This window comes from Anarhichas minor, unplaced genomic scaffold (genome assembly GCF_050575085.1).
Source record: "Anarhichas minor isolate MPS153535 unplaced genomic scaffold, ASM5057508v1 ptg000087l, whole genome shotgun sequence".
Classification (NCBI taxonomy): Eukaryota; Metazoa; Chordata; class Actinopteri; order Perciformes; family Anarhichadidae; genus Anarhichas; species Anarhichas minor.
This window is the reverse complement of record NW_027466533.1, coordinates 3,045,411-3,064,773: the sequence shown is the minus strand read 5'-3', so window position 1 is coordinate 3,064,773 and position 19,363 is coordinate 3,045,411. Positions and strand designations below refer to the sequence as shown.

Below are 19,363 nucleotides of genomic sequence, written 5' to 3'. Positions count from 1 at the left end.
CTACACTGACCCAAACTCAGCCATCCAGGATTCGTACTTTTCCAGGTCGGCGGCGGAGACGGACTTGGAGATCTTCGTGAGCGTGAGGGTGAAGTCCTCCATGGTCACGGGCATCTGCAGCTCGTCTTTGGACAGAGCTCGGATCTCTTCGGGGCTCAGGCCTTGGATTCGACGACGCATCGCCATCATAGACGCATCCCTGAAGTAAAGACAGGAGCAGAGGACGGTTAGCGGTATTCAAAGACGCATATACATAACACCTCTGTTTTGTTTAAATACGCTCCCTAAAACACACTTTGTGATTTCCTAGTTAAAGAGTTTTACTCTCGTCAAAATGGATGGAGTCTCTGCTGTGATCACTAAGCAACAGCTGGCTGAAATCCTCACACACACACACACACACACACACACACACACACACACACACACACACACACACACACACACACACACACACACACACACACACACACACACACACACACGTCCAAGGTCAACGAAACAAACTTGAACAACATGGCATACTTGTCATTCCAAGCAGAGCAGTAGAAAGGACTAAAGCAAGGACAGGGTGGTGAAGAGAAGTCTTCAACTATTAGAAATAACGTTCAGAAATATAATCAGTGCATACTTTATAATAACCGTCGGCATATCTGTTTTCATCTCGGTGCGGGTCACCAGCTACTATCACTGCTTTTGAATGTGTATCTGAGCTTGTGTCGGTTTGGGATGGATTTAAGAGTGTGATGATAAAATCTATGCTATATGCTATGCCACATAGAGCTGGTTAGTGATAGACAATGAGGGAAGTGATGCTTTGTTCACGGCCACATGTAAATACCTGCTCATGAAGACACGTTATCTCTCTCTCTCTCTCTCTCTCTCTCTTACACACACACAACACACACTCTATGGCTGCTCTTTTAATGTCAAAATCAAAATGGCTTGTTGTGCACACACTGTTTTAATACAGTCTGTGTAACCGCTATAGTCACACTTCAGCTCATGACTTTGCATCTATATTCTAGGCACTTTTGTTTGTAGGGTGCGTTCACACCTGCACGGGTTGGTTTGGTTAAAACTAACTCGGGTCCGCCTGAAGAGGTGGGTCAGTAAAATAAATCCATCTGCTGATGGTGTAATCTGTTCAGGAAGTGATCTTTTAATTGATCTGTATCAGGCCATGTATATAACCTATTTATGCAAATCAACAGGTGTGCATGTCAGCACCGGTATTTTCCCTGTGTAAAAGCTGTGCTTATATCCGACTCTGTGTACTTTGTCAGTTCATTAAGTCTATTGTCCATTAAGTCCAAGTGTGTGACAGCGATCCCACAGCCATCAGCCCTGAGTCATTACTGAACAGACGCCTGGTGTCCGTGCGCTCCCTGACGTTCACACCAGTCATCTGTGAGCATGTGAAGGGGCTTTTGAACAGTGTTGTCTCTACCTGTTGGTCATTATTCATCATCATCATCGGATCGATTTGCAGTCTAATAACACCAATACTGCTAATCATCAGTTATTTCTACGTGAGGTCTTTGTGACTCTAAATATAAGTATCCTCATCAGAAGCATTAAAGTGCTGCATGAACTTCTGTCATTTCCCCTTGAGAGTCCTGATGATGCAGGAAGACGATCACCAGAACTGTCCAATCACCCAACTTCATGTGAACTCGTCTTGGTTCATTCGTAAAACGTCAGTGTGAACAGGAACCCAAGCAGAACTAAAATGCAACAGTGTTTAGTGTTTCCCTTTGGTCCAGACCAAATGAACCGGACTACAGGTGGGAAATCCTCCTCAGAGAGTTAACTTGAGACTCTTCAGGTCTCTGCCGCTCTATTTCTCTGCCCCGTGTCTGTCTCTAACAATGCTATTTTAACAGGACGTGAAGGAGATGAAGGATGAACTCATTAGCAATTCCTGGATTGTTTTATAATTTCGCATACGTGCACACACTACCACATGCACCTGCAGACGTTGGTGATGTCTGCTCCAGAGTAGCCCTCAATCTTCTCAGCGATGAGGTCCAGGTCCACGTCAGCAGCCACATCCACCTCTCTTAAGTTGATCTTTAGAAGCCCGACACGACCCACAGCTACACACACACACACACACACACACAAAAGAGCATTCATCAGATATTAGGATTTATTGTGTCCAGCCTCGGTTCGACCACTACGGTGACCATCGCTCAAGTTTGTTGTGCAGTTAGCAGTGATGTAATCAGGACCAACTAAACGGAGACCAAGTCATGAGCTAGACCAGTTTATCGAGGCCGAGACAAGACCAACACCTTGAGGGGTTGAGACCAAGTCAAGACTGAGACCAGCGAGTCCCAGCTCTGTTTTTTTTAGGGAGCCAATTTTATAGACATTTCCTCCCAGACAGCTACACCTTCTTCTCCTGTCTCCCGCGTTCACTCTCTGGGAGTGGGAGTGAAGGGGGGCGGGGATGCGTGACCGTCGTCAACAGTAAGAAAATGAGTTATTGTTGCAAGTTATTGGTTACATTTGAAGCAGGAAGTTTGACATTCAACACACAACAAATACTTCAGACAATGGGGTAATATCCCACGAGTTGTGGTCTAGACCAGTCTATAAACAAATGAGACCTTCAAAACGTGGTCTCAAGACTCGAAACTGATCTACGACAACAGCGGCAGTTAGTCTGTGGGTAGTGAGGTCACCTGTGGGCAGGGGGATGTAGATCCTCTTCTCCAGACGCCGTCGTAACGCCTCGTCGATGTCCCAGGGGAAGTTGGTGGCGGCGAGGACCATCACCATCTTAGAGGGGTCATCGTTGTCCAGAGCCCCCCCCACGCCTGGTCACCAAAGCACACACAAGTGAATGTGTTTTGGTTTAATACTGCGCTTTACACAGCTCTATTTTATGTTGAACTCATTCAGTTTTGATATCAAAATGTGCCAAATGCCAAAAGAGAACAGCTCATTTCTTTTTCTTGAATGAACTCCAGAGACAACCACATCAGAAACCTTTTCATAGCTTCACCTTCTCTGTTCCACTCACCATCCATCTGAACCAGAAGCTCGGACTTGACCCTGCGGCTGGCCTCATGTTCATCAGACGTTCCTCTCCTGCCACAGATGGAGTCTACCTCGTCTATGAAGATGGTTGTCGGTGCATAAAAGCGGGCCTGAGAAACGAAAATAGTTCAGGAGACCCGTTCTCTGCAATATAACACAACATTTTGATCTTCAGTCCGATATTGAGACCAAATACATGCACGGGAAGTTACCATTTCGAACAGCAGGCGAACAAGTTTCTCTGACTCGCCCCTGTATTTGGAGGTGAGGGTGGAGGAGGACACGTTGAAGAAAGTAGTCCCACATTCTGTGGCCACAGCTTTGGCTAACATGGTCTTCCCCGTCCCGGGAGGGCCGACCATTAACACGCCCTGAAACAAAATGTGACACGCGTAATAAACACACATAAACAGACAGCACACTGATGCAAATCTCTTCTGTAAACACCAGGACTGCCACTGCCGCTCTGATGTCTGACATTTATGCATCTGGTTTATGTCTGTTGCTATGGAGATTATATAAAAAAAGTACCAGTGACAGTCCATAACACGATATGTAATTGTACTCTCTGCTGCCTCAGAATCCACAGCTACTTTACCTTCATCCTTTTTCCTATAATAAAGTATTAATCCTTAATTTTACTGCACTTTCAGTTATTTGAGGAAAGGCTCCAGCTAACTAAGTAAAGAGTTAAATTATACATCAGACAAGTGAAAGGCCGTGTTCTGCTGTAAAAAATAACTAAACGTTTAAGTATTGAGCCTCACGTGGCGGGGCCTGCGGGGGAAGAGGCCTCACATGATGAAGCTCAACAGAGGCCGGGACAGAAGAGAACTCCCAGTCATGTCGCTACTGAGAGGCAGTGTGACTGAGCGGGCCCTTTAATGAAATACGTTAGTGATGCAAACACATGTAAGCATTAAGGGTGTGTGACTACCTGGGCAGGAGAACAGCGGGCTGTTGCACCAGAGTCGACTGTAGCTTAGTTTGAGCGCAGTGCAGGAGTTATACTAAAACTTTGTTGCACCATTTGAAGTTAGTTATTACGTAGAGTTAAGACAGATTGTAAAATGTACATCTCCCGTATTCATTATTTACCGTTGTCATAGCAGAAGTGATTGATAATCGTTTAATCACTAATGAGATAACAAACAGGTGGGGCTGGGCAATATGGAGGAAATCAAACATTGCAATCATTTTCACCAAATACATCAATATTGATATTGAACCGATATTGTAGGGCTGATTTTAGAGGAGTGATCGTCAGGAATGTGGTTATAACGACTAAGTGGGTGAAGGCAAATAATAGGACGGCTAGAACAGTCTGGTAAGTTCAGAAAATGACATCACTTTACTGTAACGCAGCCTTTAAAACCAGGAAAACACACGCTGACTGAGTGCATATATTACCAACCATTCATTAAACACTCTCTTGTAGGTGTTTTACTTACTTTCTATTTTTCTTTTAAAGAAAAAAAGATTGTATTTTGTATTTTTTGTTACTATGTTGCAGTTCGTGTTGACTTCACGCTCTACCTTTGTGTTTCGTTCAGCTGCAGGACTCAAAACATGACGGGTGTGTGGCAATATTTTACTGTAAGCCAATACGGCTGCATGTGAAAAGGTCATTAGCTGAGCAGATTCTAAATTTATTTCATCTTTGAGAGCAGAACAATGTGAACTGCTCACTGGTAAAAAACATGTGCATGTGTGTGTGTGTGTGTGTGTGTGTGTGTGTACCTTCCAGGGGCGACGGATGCCCTTGAAGAAGTCGGGCATCCACATGGGCAACACCACCGCTTCCCTCAGCAGCTTCTTAGCGTCTTCCAGGTCAGCAATGTCCTCCCTACGGATCATCCAGAGAACTCAGTCAGCAGTGCAAAGAAACAAACAAAAACACACTTCCCTGACAGCAGAGCGTGTAAAGGAGTGTGGAAGAAACAGTGAATGCTACCACACCAGTGCACGTTGGGGTTGCGGGACACAATATCTCTCTCCAGTGAGTCCACCAGGTCGCTGTCATATCCCGTGCCATCAAACTTCCTCTGCTCTCCTTCCCCTGATGCATCTCCTACCCCTTTCTTCCCCTGATGAAGACAAAAAGAAGGGTCACAAGATTTATAAAAGGTGTTTTGACTCGTTTCTTAAGTACCAAACTCATCCGTCTATCGGTCCATTTGAGTCTGACCTTATCGTCTTTGGCCTTCGTGCCTCGGGCGTCTCTGGAACCCTGCCGGTCTGGTTTGGGGTTGGCCTGACCGCGGCCTCCTGGCCCCGCCCCTCGATGCTGCAGACCAGGCGAGTCCTTCCTCTGCTGCTTCGCCGCACTGTTGGGGCGCTTCACCGCAATCAGATTCCTACAGAGACACAGGAATACAACTGTACACATGAGTGATAGTAGGACACACCTGCAGACAGAAACATCAAAGACCATTTGCAACGAGGAACTAGTGGTAATATCATAGCGAGCCGACCTCCTCACAACCAGCTCCGCAGCTTCTCTGTGGAGATAAAGCTTGATATGTGCACTTTAATTAACAACCAGACGGTAAAGTCACATTGTGCCGGTGGAGATGAAACAGATTATGCAAAATATGTCTCTTTGTAGTTCAAAGCGCTTCCTTATGAAGGAGTTTTGTTCTACAGACTCTCTGGGTAGCGTCAACAACAGTCAGTTCTGCCAGAAGGTAAAGAAGTCCCCTGGATCAGCGCCTGAGCAGGTGGCTGAAATAAAGCAACCAAAGTACCAACACACTGACATCTTGTTCCCAGTTCTTTAATCCCACATAGAATAAAATAAGAAGCGGCAAACAGACAGCAGCGTGGAGCTACTTTTTCAGCTTTCAGTGCATATTATTATATAGAATTAATGGTCGTACATGTGCTTCTTGGAGATTTATTGATATTATCCTGAATGAAAGGGTTTCACGTGTATGTGACAATAAAATGGTGATGTCTTAATATTTCAGTTAGCTTTCGTGTATTTATAAAATAAAATACATATACAAATCAGATGGGGCCAGACATTGGGCATTTCTTTCAAATCTTCTTCTCTTCAAGAACACAGTGTGACGCTAAATAAATGCTGCTATGTGATTTTAAAGAAATATTTTGTTTTTGCTATCAGACACATTAAAGACATCACCATGAGTCTCAACTGATGTAGAACAAGTAGAAAAAAGATCCAAGCGATTCTATTTTATAGAGGTGAGTCCTGCCCGAAGCCCACAAAGGCTTTGGGTCAAAGATGTAACTTCTACACACACACACACACACACCTGTGCTCTGCAGGGGTGGGAGGGGGCCACACTGCTGGATCCTCGGGCCTCTCCTCCCATTGAGGGGCGAGAACATCAGCCGGCTTCTCCAACTTAAATCTCTCCAGCGTTCCCATGATGCCTTTCACCTGCTCACACTCCTCAGTTAGTTCCTGCCTGACCTGGTCACAAAGCAGAGTGTTGTATCAGCACAGCACCACAGAACACCCTACTGAACAATACAGCAGCTGTAAAACAACACAGGGTTTACAGTGAATGTCCAGCATTCAATAAAGAATTAACAAAAAGTGTAATAACTGGTGTAAGGGTGGCGTTGGTGAACTCACCTGTTGCCATTTGACTTTGAGTGCAGGGTCTCTGAGCGACTGGCAGTGCTTGTGGATCTGCTGAATGACGCCTTGGTAGTACACAATGGAGGAGTCATAGTTCCCCAGCAGAGCGTACTCACGACCCTTCTTGGCGTTGTCACATATCTCTGCCAGATTCATGCTGAATAGCAGCTAGAAGGCGAGGGAGAGGACAAGACATGCGGGTTCAGTGCATCACCGAGCACTGCTGCCTAGTGAAACCATTTTACAGTAATTCAAAACCACATTTTCAACAATGTGCTCGATGACCTCATTATTAATCCCGCGTTACTTATTTACAGGACGGTGCAGCTCGGAGGTCAGTTGCCTGTCGGGTATAAGAGACCTGCTAGCAAACACCCGGCAAAGCATGTCGGTGAAGCGAGCTGATATCAGAGACTGTGATTTTAAATTACCGGTCTTTTTTATCGCCGACAGTTCACCTTCGTTTCAATCAAGGCAATATTTTAAAAAGCTTCTTTTCTGCATCCTTATACATTTCCGACGTTAGGTTTTGCTAGCTTGCTGCTAGGCCATAGACAGAAAACAAAACAAATCGTGTGGCAATAAATAACGTAAACGCTACTTAATCCTCCCAGTATGGGTTAAATATGCGTGCAGACAAAAGCAACCTAAATTATATTCTTAAACTACATTCAGAACATGAAGATAATTCACAAACCTGCATGAAAAGCTCTTGTTTGTTGTTCTTTTCTAATCAGAGGTCCGGTGTTGAGTGTTACCATGGCCGCAGAGAGACGCCGCGTGAAGAATACAGGCGGCTCGATTACTGTGCTGCATTCACGGACTTGTTGCAAGGTGGTAAATATGACACCCTACTAAGTGATCAGCGATCAAGGTTGACAATACTCTACCAAAGCCTAGCATACAAATATGTTATATTGATGCAGTACGGAATTTGATTTCGTTTCGGGTATTGCATTAGTTTTTATATTCCATTAATAACCTTAACAGTTAGCGTACGTTGAACTAGATAATAGGCTAGTTTACAGGATTTTTCGAACACATCATCGAAGCTAGACCTATGCAAATGTTGACCACTAGTCGTCGCTAAAAAACAATAAAATATTGCAAACTGGGATGAAGGCATGAGAGCATAGAATGGAGCTGAGGCAACTCTCTTGAGGCCGTTCTGGAGCTTTCAATCATATCACATGATCTTCATCAGCAGATGATTGCAGATGTTCACATTTCCTTGTTTTTTTGAACACCTCAAGGATTTTTTATCCATGTTGGCTGACGTTTTACTGTTTTTCAGGCTTTATAACCAACCAATAAAATAAAATACAGTAATTTATTGTATCCTTGGTTATGTGTAAGTATTTATGAGTACATTATAAGCCTGAGACGACAGCTGCATCATCACACTAAACAACACCGACACACCAGAAGCCTCAAACATTTTAAATCATCCCGATGGAACTACTTTTATTGATTTGCAGCGTAACATTGTCACATCTCTCCATACTTTTAGAAAGTGTTTGCATTATTGTACACATGCAAAAAAAAAAGTATCCGTTGGTTGTGATTTTATCTCATACCATCAATACCTTGCATACGGCAGAACAATTTCCAAAGACAGCCGAGCATGTGTTCACTCATGCTTTTCAAGTGAACCGCGTGGATTTGCATTTCGTCCCAAAAGACAGCTACATTTTGTCATTGGGGAACTCTAACAGGAGAACTGTGTGGGCGGATGAGCTGACACAAAGCTGGTTATGTTCATATTTATATTTGAGAAACACATTCAGCAACAGCACCAAAACTCATGCGGCATTTATTCCTTAAAATAACTGAAATATCACTTTAAGACATAACTTAAAAATGATTGCACGGTTTTCTTCACAGTTTCAATTCACCTTATTGGTTCATTTCTTTACAATGAAATCGGTTTGGTCTCTTAATTCACTGTCTGCGTTGAAAAGTGTGGATAAGCTGTAGTGCTACTGGACAGCTGATTGCATATGATTTGTCTACGTGTTAAAGTGCACTCTGTTCTTTGACTCAAAGTGATTTTATGTGCAGTCACAAATATTTGGCATACCCCCCATCTCCATTCATGCTTTTCAATGAAATGTTAAATTATTTTTGTGCAAACGTATAGGCCCCCACTGTCACAAGCTGTGCCTCGCAGCAGGCAGGGAAAAGTGTATAACCGTTTCATCCTTTTCTATCTCATGATCATAAGAGGCCTTTCTGTGTTCAGCCTCAGGCTTTCCTGCAGCACTGTTATCGATCCAGGAGGCTGTGATGACCTGCACGCTCTTGAGTAACATCCACACAAGATGTAGGTGACCTCAGCACTGACAAGTCGCCGCTTCCTGCTCTCTCTGGTCCCACAGCCGCCCGACGCCGCCCTCATTCGGCTGCTTCAGTCGCAGCGGTTTGTGGCTCTTCAGTCTGTAAGCCAGAGTCAGAAAGATGGCGTCCACGTGCTCCTTCTCGGCGGGTTCCTTGGCCGAGGTCTCGAACAGCGGGAAGTTGTAGCTGTCGGCGAGGCATTGCGCCGCCGTGGTGGGGACCTCCCGGCGGTCCCTCAGGTCGCACTTGTTGCCCACCATGATGCGGGGCACCAGGGGCCCCACGCAGTGCCGGCTGCACTCCTCAATCCAGTCGGGGACGCTCTCAAAGGAGGAGAGGCTGGTCACGTCGTACACAAAGATGACGGCGTGGACGCTGCGGTAGTAGTGCTCCACCATGCTCTTCCTGAAACGCTCCTGACCCGCCGTGTCCCAGATCTGCAGCTGGCAACGGAAAAACATATTAATATGACTGAAAAATTATTCCTAAAGAATAAGGCCGTAAAAGAAGAAAGCAAAAAATGTGTTAGTCGAAAACTACTGTGTGGCATGAAGGAAACCCAGGTCACCTAGTGCAACAATGTGAGCTCAATGGTGTGTTTAGTTTTTGAACTAACAATAAAAGGCCTATAGCACAGCTATAGCACAGGCTGTACAGACTACAGCTGTGAGTGCCTTTTTCACAGAAGCTAAGGTAAAGCACAGGTGTATATAATTAAATGGCTGGACATTTTCTTGATTTCATGTGCTGCCACTGCATATCTTTTTTGTTTGTTTGTAGGTGTCCACAAAGATGTAGAAACAGTGATTATGTATCTTATTGGCAGATGTATTTTACAGCGATTATGTATCTTATTGGCAGATGTAACGGTTGTTAGGCCTTTTGTTTTGGAGAGCTGCCCTCCCCATGCACAGCCTATAAATATCTGTAAATAAAACAGACCTCAGGTCAGACAACGTCCACTTCTGAACCGTAGCTCAGGCAGCTGGCCGCTTTAATGTTGTAGATAAATGCAGGTGTGTATGTTTGTGTTTTTACATCCATTAAATGGATGCATGTGTGACCGTCTGTTGGTCCCACCTACCTTGATACTCTCGCCGTCGAGCTCCAGCGTCCTCTCTCGGAAATCGACCCCGATCGTCGCCTCCGGGTTTTTCAGGAAAGTTCCCCCGCAGAATCTGTACGTCAAACACGTCTTCCCCACGTTCGAGTCCCCGATGACTATTATCTTGAAGATCCGAGCTGGCGCAGTGTCATGATCGCGGTGCGAGGGGAGCTCCGAGGAGTCACTTTGACCGAAAACGGTGTCAAATTCGTCCCCAGGTTTGTGTTCTATTGCCATCGCTCATGTTCTCGCGGTCTGGATGTGAGCGGCACTGAAACCTCGCGAGAGTAAACGTCACTTGAGCCACATTTCAACTTTATTGAGAGAAATAAAGAAACCAAAAAATCTACATCTTTGGTTTCCACACATATTTCACTCTTCTTTTGAATGAGTTTACCAAAAAATCCAAAAGTAACAGGTTCGTAAAATGATACAGAAATATATTTGAGGAAACAAATGAATTGCCTTCATATTCTCAGGTTTAAAAAAAATTATACGAATTATTATATTCGTTGTAAATTCTATTTTGATATTCAATGATGTATCTTTCATTTACTTAATCAATGTTACTTATTTCGTTTGTTGTGAATTAATGAATGAAGTTTTATTTTCTTGTCTGTCCATTTACATAACATGTAATATAACAATGGAAATCAAATAAATACAGTATGAACACAAATTTATATAACAAACAGAAACACAAAAAAAACATTTATGTGCCACTTCATGTCAGTTAGCAAACTGTTATAAATAATAAGAATAAATAATAGTCTGTAATACACATCAAATGAGGCTTTTTCCCCGCTTTATTGCATGCTGTTAAATATTCAGAAAACAGAACTTCGTTAAAACTCTCCAATCAAATCTAAATATGAAACTTCAATAGATGCTCTCATCTTCATCCATCCCACTGTAGCCTTCAGTTTCAACAAGTAGTGAGAGTATAAATACTTTCATACTACAATGTACTGTGTTTTTATGCGCGATACACTAACTTGTTAAATACATTTTTGGAGAAAAAAGACACAAATTCTCCTCTGCATTGTGTTTGTAGTGTTTATTTGACACAAAACAGTTTTATAATCCAGACCATGTGTTACCATCGACAACCGCTCCTTCACACATATGCACAAAACTTAAAAATGTAACACTTCAATTATCCAGCATATAAAAAGGGACAACAATGAGAACTGCACTCATTTACCAGTTTATTAGGAACCACTAGCAGAACCTGACTCAGCCTCATACAACAGCCCTGTAACTAATCCAACCTCTGTGAAGGTTAGAGTTGTATTAACCGTTTTACACAAGTGATGATTCTGCTTGATGGTGATTTTGGAGGCTGTAGTTGACAATGTTGCATTAGACTGAGAGGTGATTCTAATATTTTGTCTACTATCTTCTATCGATGCGAGCAGACACATTAGGAAACCGTTCTAATAAACTGGTAAGAGAGTGTGTGGGGTGGCTGGGGCTTTGCAACAGTTCCACTACATGCAGACAAAATGTCCTCAAATTCAAACGGATCATCAGGACAAATCAATACTCAAAAAACACTTTGTGGAACATTTGGATTCCTGATTGAAAAATAACCGTTAAGTTAAACATCATCGACAAGAAAACGCATACGTAGGATCCATAAAATAGTTTGAAAGAAATGTAATAAAATGTATAATTTGTGTTCACTCAAACCACCTAATTGTTACTACATTAACAAAAGTAAATAAATCATGGCATACGGGCTTTTGCTGAAGCCTAAACCTGAGTGAGCGTACAAAACATTGGCTTCAGTAGTTTTCACAACACCGGCTGTGTGTGTGTGACGTCTTGATGTGCTTCGATAACAAAAAAAAAAAAAAAAAAAAAAAAAAAAGACAGGAAGTTTTTAAAGCCCTGTAAATGACTTGTGTAAGAAGTCATAAATGTGAGGCACTTGAGCTGCCGAATGTCCAAAAAAGTCAGTCGCGATTCTGCACCAACCATAATTTATTCACGCTAAATAAAATCTATATTTCAGTCACAAACGTGCGTCTTTATACGGCACATCGCAAGCCCCCGAGCATCACAGGGGCCCTGCGCCAATTAAACACGTCAAAGTCAATGTGCTAGTCATGGCAGTACTACTCAACCTGTGTAAACACTTACCTACAATGGATTGTGTAGCTCTGGAGGAGCATCGTCAAGTATAAAGCAATTTGCATTATGGCAGCGGTTCCCAAACTTTATCCCCCTTAAGAAATAGATTGCATTGTCCTATATCGACTCAAGAGCAAGATAGACGTCTTTGTATTTTGTATTGTTATGATGTTTTTGCACGTTTTTCTTTCGTCTCTGCTTTGAAAAGATATTAAACTTCAGTTTAATTATTAATAAATTCTTCCTCTGGTTTTGTGCATCTACACTGCAAAGGCTCATTTAGGAAACCACTGCATGATGGGAAATGTAAGATGACCTTAACGACAAACTCTCAGAATAAAACCACCTCTACTGCTTTAGTTTTTGAACAGTCTCTCACTGTCAAAACCCTTTATGAAAGTGTAATGCTACATCTCTGGAGTAACCAGTCTCTCTGCTGCTCTTATTACTGTGCTACATTATGACTCTGTGGGCGGAGCTTATTCTGTCATTTGTTTGTCTTGAGTTATTGCGTAAACAAGACTCCACCAGGCATCAAGCTGTCCTTCATGCTGGCAGCACATGATACAAGATGAACAACAAAACCCTTGTCTCTTAGCATTTCTGAAACAAACTCCCCTCCCTCTCTCCTTCAGTGAATGCTCATTAGCCGGACAGGAGACGAGAAAGTCGTCCATGCGAAGTCCAGATTTTGATGGATCAGTGCTTCTACTTTAAAAGGCCGGCTTCTGTGACCTCTCCTAGCAGACGGAACCCTGTTCAATCCGACAAATCCTAAATAAGTTTAACTTTTCTTTGACGCAGCAACTACCAGTTCTCGTCCGAGAAAGAGCTGGAGCTGCCGGAGTCAGAGTCGGCGTCCGTCAGCCCGTCGAAGTCCCAGTCGGCGCTGGAGCCGCTGTCGTCGTCCTCCTCTGTCGAGAAGCTGTGCGCGGAGCCCAGGCACGCCGGGTACACGCGCGTCGAAACGCACACGGGCCCCAGGGTGGACACGTACACCGCCATGATGTTCTTCCAGGCGTCCCGGGCGGGGTCGTACTCGTGGATGAGGACCCTGTTCTTGTTGTGCTGCAGCAGAGTCTGAGTGAGGAGGAGCAGCTTGCTGTTGTGCTGGATCACCTGGTAATTCAGAGCGCGGCTGTCGATGGGTATGTCGCCCAGCCTCTTCCACTCCCCTCTGGCTGGGCTGTAGGCCTTCACCACCGGGATGTCGCACACGCACACGATCTGGTCCTGGTACACGCAGGCCTTGTGCAGCTTGTCCCGCCTCAGCGAGCCGCAGTGGCGCCAGCGGTTCCTCTTGGCGTCGTAGCAGAGCATCCTCCGTTTGTTCACCACGTACAGGTGGTCGTTCAGCGCCACCACCTGCATTTTGCCCAAAGAGTGAGGAAGAGGGGCCACAAACGTCCACTGGTCCCTCTGGACGCTGTAGCACTCCACCTCCTTCAGTCTGGAGTCCGTCACGGGATTCCGTCCCCCCAGGAGGTACACATGGCCGTTGAGGTAACCCATCCCGGAGTGTATCCTCCCCAGCGGCCTCTCCGCCAGCTCCTGCCAGCTGTTGAGCACTGGGTTGTGCAGCCAGAAGTGCTTCGAGAGGTGGGAGGCCAGGTACAAGTTGTTATCGGGCGCAGCACAGGCGATCAGGGACTCCATGGTGGAGCGCTTGTAATCCTGACTGCTGAGGTCCTCTAAAGGAGGAGCCATGAAATACAGGTCCTCAGAATAAGGGTCGCAGCACATGATGTTGTCGTTGGGTAGGCCGAAGAAGAGGATCATCTCTTTCGCGCTCACGCCCACCCTGTGTTTTGGCGCGTCCAGAGCCGCGGGCGTCCCGCAGCCGTCCTCGGTCGAGCCGTTGTAGAAAGACGCGAGGTATTTCTCAATCAGAGGCCTGGCCATGAGGCCCTCCAGGTAACACTTGTCCCTCTCCGTGAACAAGTTCCAGCGCACGCACTTCAGTGCCAGCAGCGCGTCCTCCCGTCTCAGCGGCGCGTTCGCCTCTATCCACTGCAGGGCGGCAGAGCACACCTTCCTCTCACAGTCCACGTCCAAGGTGTCCAGGGACAACATCTCCTTCAGCTGCGTCAGATCCAGCTCGCAGAGCTCCCCTCCGCTGCACACCTGGCCAAAGTTCCTGGCTATGAAGGCTTGCGCGTTCTCCTTCAGTCCAGGGTTGTCGTACGTGTCGGCGAATTTGAGGATCCCCACGCAGTTGGAGAGGTCCAGCCTCCTCGTCATGAAGCCGGAGCAGGCTTTCCTGATGTACTCCAGCTGGAGCATGTTGGCCGCCGCGTACAGCCGCTGGACGTTGCCCTCCGTGATGGTCACCCTGCCCGTGTAACAGTAGTCGATGATGACGGACATGGACTCGGAGTCCACGCCGCGGATGACCACCCTCTCCTGCACGCTCTCGTTTAACCCCCCGGTGAACATGCTCTTGAAGTAAGGGCTGGCGGCGGCGAGGACGTTGCGGCTACACAGGAAAAGTTGGTCAATGTCACCTCCGGCCGACCCCCCGCTGTGCTCCAGCGACTCCTCGTCACACTCGACCCGGATAGTAACGTCTCCGAGCAGCCGGCAGTCGTACAGTGACTTCAGCTCGTCCATCAAACCCCGCGCGTGATTGACGTCCTCCAACACCTCGGGACCGCCGAAGCAACCCAGCGCCGAAGCCATTGCTGCAACTTCGGGCGAGCAATTTGCTATTTCACGTCAGCGAAAAGTATCAAATAACCCGCTGCCATGCGGTTGACATACTCAACAGCGCGAAAGAGTCCGTGCGCTGAAAACCACACATCCGTTTATACGAGAAAATCAAACGGGTGGTGAGAAAAATACATTACCAGCTGAACGGTCGCCCATGTGTCTCACAGAGCCGACAGTTCTCGGCCTCCAACCGGTCATAATGTCGCGTTTACATCAGAAATAAACCACGTAGTATTCACCGAGAGTCTCCGTGACATTTGTCTTTTTTTCCTGTCAACGCTGATATCTGTTTTGGGTGAAGGAGACGGTCAGGCTCTAGTGTCAAACGGTCTGGGGGCTGGAACCATATAGAAACCCATGGTTGAAACTACATTTTCCGGGAGAAGTTGCCAAAATAAAAGCCCATTTCGTGTATGTGTTGCACAGGGTTTTCTTTGTTTCTTTACATATCCAATTCAAAAAGTCCTCGAATGATTATCATACTAAAATCAACGTTTGTCACTTTCCACTGATACATTTTGTCTTTTTAACCTAAAATATATATTTTAAATATCTTACTTTGAAAGTCATCTTACTCGGCTTCCGCTCTGGCTGCATGCTCGTCACACAACCTTGCTAAGAAAGGCTTCACCGCTCTGATTGGTTTGTCCAACTGGGTCGATAATTGTTTGGTTCATTAGGATTGATTCAAAATGATTGATGCAGGTCAGATGCATAATAATAATAATAATAACAATAATAACAATTATTATTATTATTAAAACTACTGCTACTACTATAAAAAAGCTCATTAATTAACGCCTTATTTCTTGATTCATTATGTAGGCTACAATGATAATAATACCCCTTTACTGTCAGATGTTCGTTTAAGCAGACTGAGTGTTGCACATAAACTTCCTCTCTATATAGAGTAACTAATAACATTAGCCATCCAATACTATCCAGTGTTCTTTGCCCTGCCATACACACCTGCATTACTTGGAGCAGAGACAGTTCAGAAAGAGCATCTTTGCTTGTAGCCAATATAAAGTAGCAACCACACCACAAACTTAACTGCAGTAAACAGTAAAAGTTGACTTGCATATTGTATGTTTGTTGTCCTTTGCTGTTTATATCTAAATATATTTTTCATATAGTTTTAAGTTTGCTTTTCTATCTTGTTTTAAATTGTATTGTTGTCTTATGTCTATATATCTGTCCATATGCATGTTCATTTCTCATTCAGATTCGGTAATGTGGGCTTTTTGAACCGGTCACAACTGTATGTGCCTGCTACTGAAGGGATTAGTCGATTAATTCAGTCAGCAATAATTTAAACAGCTGATTAATCATTTCAGTCATGTATCATGCAAAAATATCAAACATTTCCTGCTTGCTGCTTCTCAGATTTGAGAACTTACCTTTCTCTCTTTCTGTGTATCACTGCAAATTAAAAAGCTTTTGGTTTTGTACTGTTCCTCAGAAAGTTTAATATAAAAAAGGCAATTTTTTATAGATTAAAAGGAATTAAAGATGGAAAGTATATCAAAGTTTTAGTTTTCTTACAAGACAAAAAGTGGCATGACTATATATACACGGCCCATGCTTCTCATTAGTTTCTTCAGTGACATGCAGTACATTTATTTCAGATTACACTGCAGTATAGCCCATTTGTAAAAACAGCCAGAGCTGTGTGCACTTTCCCCCAGCTTCAAGTGACTCTGCGGTTGAGTTGGTTGATCCTGCGCAGTGCGTCTTGGTTGTGGATGGTCTTGTGGACTGTGATGAGGAAGGGGAAGGCCGAGGGCAACTCGACCCTCTTGCTCAGCTTCTGGTGGCCCCAGTGGAGGCAGCGCAGCCTCTCTGCCAGGTCCCGTCTGCCTGCCCGCTCCAGCCCATCCTGCAGCAGCTTGGTCTTATTGGGCTTGTCCCATGACCTCTCATACCTGTGAAGAGAGATGGACGCCTGAGCGGAGCTGCAACGATCAGGCGATCAACAGAAAAAAATAACCGCCAACTATTTTAATAATCGATTTATCGTTCATGCAAAAATGACACAAAACGCTGTTTCCAGCCTCTCAAATATGAAGATTGCCTGCTTTTATATCTTATTCAAATGAATATCTTTGGGGTTTGGACTGACAAAACAAGACATTTTCAAGACATCCCCTTGGACTTTGAGAAACTGGGATGGACATTTTTCAGTATTTTCTGCTTTTTTCTTGACCAAACGATTAATCGAGGAAACAATTGTCAGATTAATGAAAATAATCCTTTGTCGTAGCCCTACACCTGAGAGACATTTGAGCCCAAGGAATGGTACAGAATACAGTCGATGATAGATATAGTGCTATGAATATCTTATAACTCATAATAAAATATGACATGAGAAGTCCTGATCACCTGATCATGATCCATTCCTGTAGCTTTTAGGTACGATTTGAAACAAACATTGCACAGAATACCCTCCTGGTTATAATATCAATTATCCCAGGAAGCACCTCTGTACGTTGAAGTATTAAGTTAGCATAATGACACTTTAATATACAATATCTGCACACTCTAAAGTGACAAAATCTTACCACAACATCAAGTCACACACACACACACACACACACACACACACACACACACACACACACACACACACACACACACACTACCAGCTTTCCAACATGGTCCTAGCCTGGACGCTCCTCTCAGAAGATTTGGTGCGGAACCGCCCGACCTCGGTTCTGTTGAAGCCAAGCTCATACGCCAGAAGTGTCCACTCAAAACCAAGCTGCCTGGACATCTCCTTCAGTGTCTTCAGGTTGATGACGGCATCCTAAAAATGGCACAAAAGAAAGACAAAATGCGAAATCCCCTGAAGAGAATGCCTTTAAAAAAAAGGATGCGTTTACTTCAATTAAGGTGTCAATGATAATCTGATTTAAGGTACATGAAAGTGAAAATGAAAAACAGATCACATATACCTCTTGTGCTTTGTTGGGCATTATTTCAAATTCCAGAAGGTCAGCAGAGCAAGGCACACTCTGACTAACTGTCTTCATAAACCTAATTTAAAAAAGGGATCTTTTGAAAAAGAATAAGTCTGCACAAATATTAGCGGTTGCTTTATAATAAACAATAAATTTACCATCCCAAATTCCAAATAGCAGGCACTCACCCGACAGCATGCCAAACATGAGCGTGGTTTGAGTGTTACTGGGGAGATTCATCGTCAACACACTACCCTCTGTTAAACATTAGTACCTTTAGCTCCAGGGTCCCCTGTGGAGCCAACAATTGCCAGGTCAAAACAGTCAGACCAGTCTCTCCAAGTAAACCTGTGCTTCTGCGCCGTAATCAGAGTGAAAGTTACCCGTTATATTTTACAGAAAGAACGTAAAGCTCATCAGTAACTGGACTAGTTTGGATTTATGTATTTTTAATTGTGCATCTTGCCCCATTAAGTCAGACCGCTTAGAGAAACTGGTGAGAAATGTTCTGATTTCAGTCAAAAATGATAAGGCGATGCTTTTTTTAAACCATTGTTTTTAACATGAATTAATCCTTTTAAAAAAGCAAAAAACTCGCTCACACACTCATAAATGACATTGCTGACAAATAATATGACAGTATGTCATCTTGTCGCTGTGTACAGTGGAGTAACAATGCCATCTACAGTTGGTAAGGAATACATTTTTTCTCATACTTTAAACCCCCAAGTGAAGAAAAGACTTGAACTATTTTTTTTGAAAGACTTTTATTCACTTGAAAAATTCACCTCCTCTTTAAAGTCTTGTCAGCCATAAAAAGCATCAGGGCTCTTTGTGCAATATCATTGCAGCGATTATGTTTATCGAAGAGCATTCAAAATCTCAGCTCTTATGTAAACAATAAGGAAAATAATAATAAGGATAACGTGTGCACACTTACTTTAACCAAGGTCATACTTCACTTAGGAAACACTATAATGTGTTAATCAGAGCTCTGATCAAAAGTGCTGCGAGGTCCAGCCAATAAATATAATATCAAATACACTACTTTTCAACAGGCACAGGATGTAACAAAATCCCAGGTTCAACTTCATATCTGACACCACGGTCTGACAAAAATCAATAGTTGCTAAATTAGTCGTATGAAATCATTAAAAGCATGTACAAAAGCGTGGGCTGTCTTTTCCCTAAGCTTCACTCTAACCATCCACAAAAAAAACGCATATCAAAGAAGATCCAGTTCACACAGAACAACAGATTATCAGAATATTGCCAGGTTGTTCCATCGTGTGTCAGTCTGTGTTTCAACAGGTAGTAATGTGAAGGTCCAGCCTGCTGGACCCGTACTGTTCTCAGTCCTTCAAGTGAAGAGCAGCGGCCTTTACAAACGCTAACAGCCACTCTCTCTTGGGTCGCAGCCCAAGACCAGGCCCTCCTGACGGCAACACTTGAAATCAG

At 44.1% G+C, this 19,363-nt stretch overlaps 4 protein-coding genes across 5 annotated transcripts; all 4 read right to left on the bottom strand.

The window, feature by feature from the left end:
- katnal1 (katanin p60 subunit A-like 1) lies at positions 1–6,820 on the bottom strand. Its single transcript, XM_076081890.1, has 10 exons — positions 6,653–6,820; positions 6,327–6,487; positions 5,237–5,405; positions 5,008–5,135; positions 4,789–4,894; positions 3,261–3,419; positions 3,032–3,158; positions 2,691–2,825; positions 1,973–2,099; positions 1–199 (listed from the first exon to the last, which is right to left on the bottom strand). Exons 1-10 carry the CDS (start codon positions 6,812–6,814, stop codon positions 1–3), a joined length of 1,473 nt encoding a protein of 490 aa, XP_075938005.1. The 5' UTR covers positions 6,815–6,820.
- Positions 6,821–8,091: 1,271 nt separating this feature from the next.
- On the bottom strand, positions 8,092–10,370 carry LOC142938586 (ras-related protein Rab-33B). Of its 2 annotated transcripts, none has more exons than XM_076081873.1 (2): positions 10,080–10,370; positions 8,092–9,438 (listed from the first exon to the last, which is right to left on the bottom strand). In XM_076081873.1, the coding sequence occupies exons 1-2, from the start codon at positions 10,335–10,337 to the stop codon at positions 8,992–8,994; spliced, it is 705 nt and encodes a 234-aa protein (XP_075937988.1). In that variant the 5' UTR covers positions 10,338–10,370; the 3' UTR covers positions 8,092–8,991. The 2 variants fall into 2 exon arrangements, with proteins under 2 accessions (XP_075937988.1, XP_075937989.1); XM_076081874.1 differs by having other exon boundaries at positions 8,092–9,432.
- A 770-nt stretch (positions 10,371–11,140) lies between these two features.
- kbtbd7 (kelch repeat and BTB (POZ) domain containing 7) lies at positions 11,141–15,287 on the bottom strand. The gene has a single exon (XM_076081962.1). The coding sequence runs from the start codon at positions 14,913–14,915 to the stop codon at positions 13,044–13,046; it is 1,872 nt and encodes a 623-aa protein (XP_075938077.1). The 5' UTR covers positions 14,916–15,287; the 3' UTR covers positions 11,141–13,043.
- A 1,348-nt stretch (positions 15,288–16,635) lies between these two features.
- LOC142938543 (uncharacterized) lies at positions 16,636–17,920 on the bottom strand. The gene is made up of 3 exons (XM_076081800.1): positions 17,900–17,920; positions 17,588–17,751; positions 16,636–16,870 (listed from the first exon to the last, which is right to left on the bottom strand). Exons 1-3 carry the CDS (start codon positions 17,918–17,920, stop codon positions 16,636–16,638), a joined length of 420 nt encoding a protein of 139 aa, XP_075937915.1.
- Between the last annotated feature and the right edge of the window lie 1,443 nt (positions 17,921–19,363).

What these genes read in the sequence shown, in the direction of transcription:
- katnal1 (XM_076081890.1), bottom strand. Translation starts at nt 6,814, where the DNA reads ATGAATCTGGCAGAGATATGTGACAACGCCAAGAAGGGTCGTGAGTAC. An exon ending in TTCGCCTGCTGTTCGAAATG is followed by an intron (nt 3,159 to 3,260) that starts GTAACTTCCCGT and finishes TTCGTTTCTCAG; the next exon opens with GCCCGCTTTTATGCACCGAC. An exon ending in CTACATCCCCCTGCCCACAG is followed by an intron (nt 2,100 to 2,690) that starts GTGACCTCACTA and finishes GTGTGTGTGTAG; the next exon opens with CTGTGGGTCGTGTCGGGCTT.
- LOC142938543 (XM_076081800.1), bottom strand. Translation starts at nt 17,920, where the DNA reads ATGCCCAACAAAGCACAAGAG. An exon ending in TGCCCAACAAAGCACAAGAG is followed by an intron (nt 17,752 to 17,899) that starts GTATATGTGATC and finishes TGCCATTTTTAG; the next exon opens with GATGCCGTCATCAACCTGAA. An exon ending in AGGACCATGTTGGAAAGCTG is followed by an intron (nt 16,871 to 17,587) that starts GTAGTGTGTGTG and finishes CTCTCTTCACAG; the next exon opens with GTATGAGAGGTCATGGGACA.
- kbtbd7 (XM_076081962.1), bottom strand. Translation starts at nt 14,915, where the DNA reads ATGGCTTCGGCGCTGGGTTGCTTCGGCGGTCCCGAGGTGTTGGAGGAC.
- LOC142938586 (XM_076081873.1), bottom strand. Translation starts at nt 10,337, where the DNA reads ATGGCAATAGAACACAAACCTGGGGACGAATTTGACACCGTTTTCGGT. An exon ending in TCGACGGCGAGAGTATCAAG is followed by an intron (nt 9,439 to 10,079) that starts GTAGGTGGGACC and finishes TTCCGTTGCCAG; the next exon opens with CTGCAGATCTGGGACACGGC.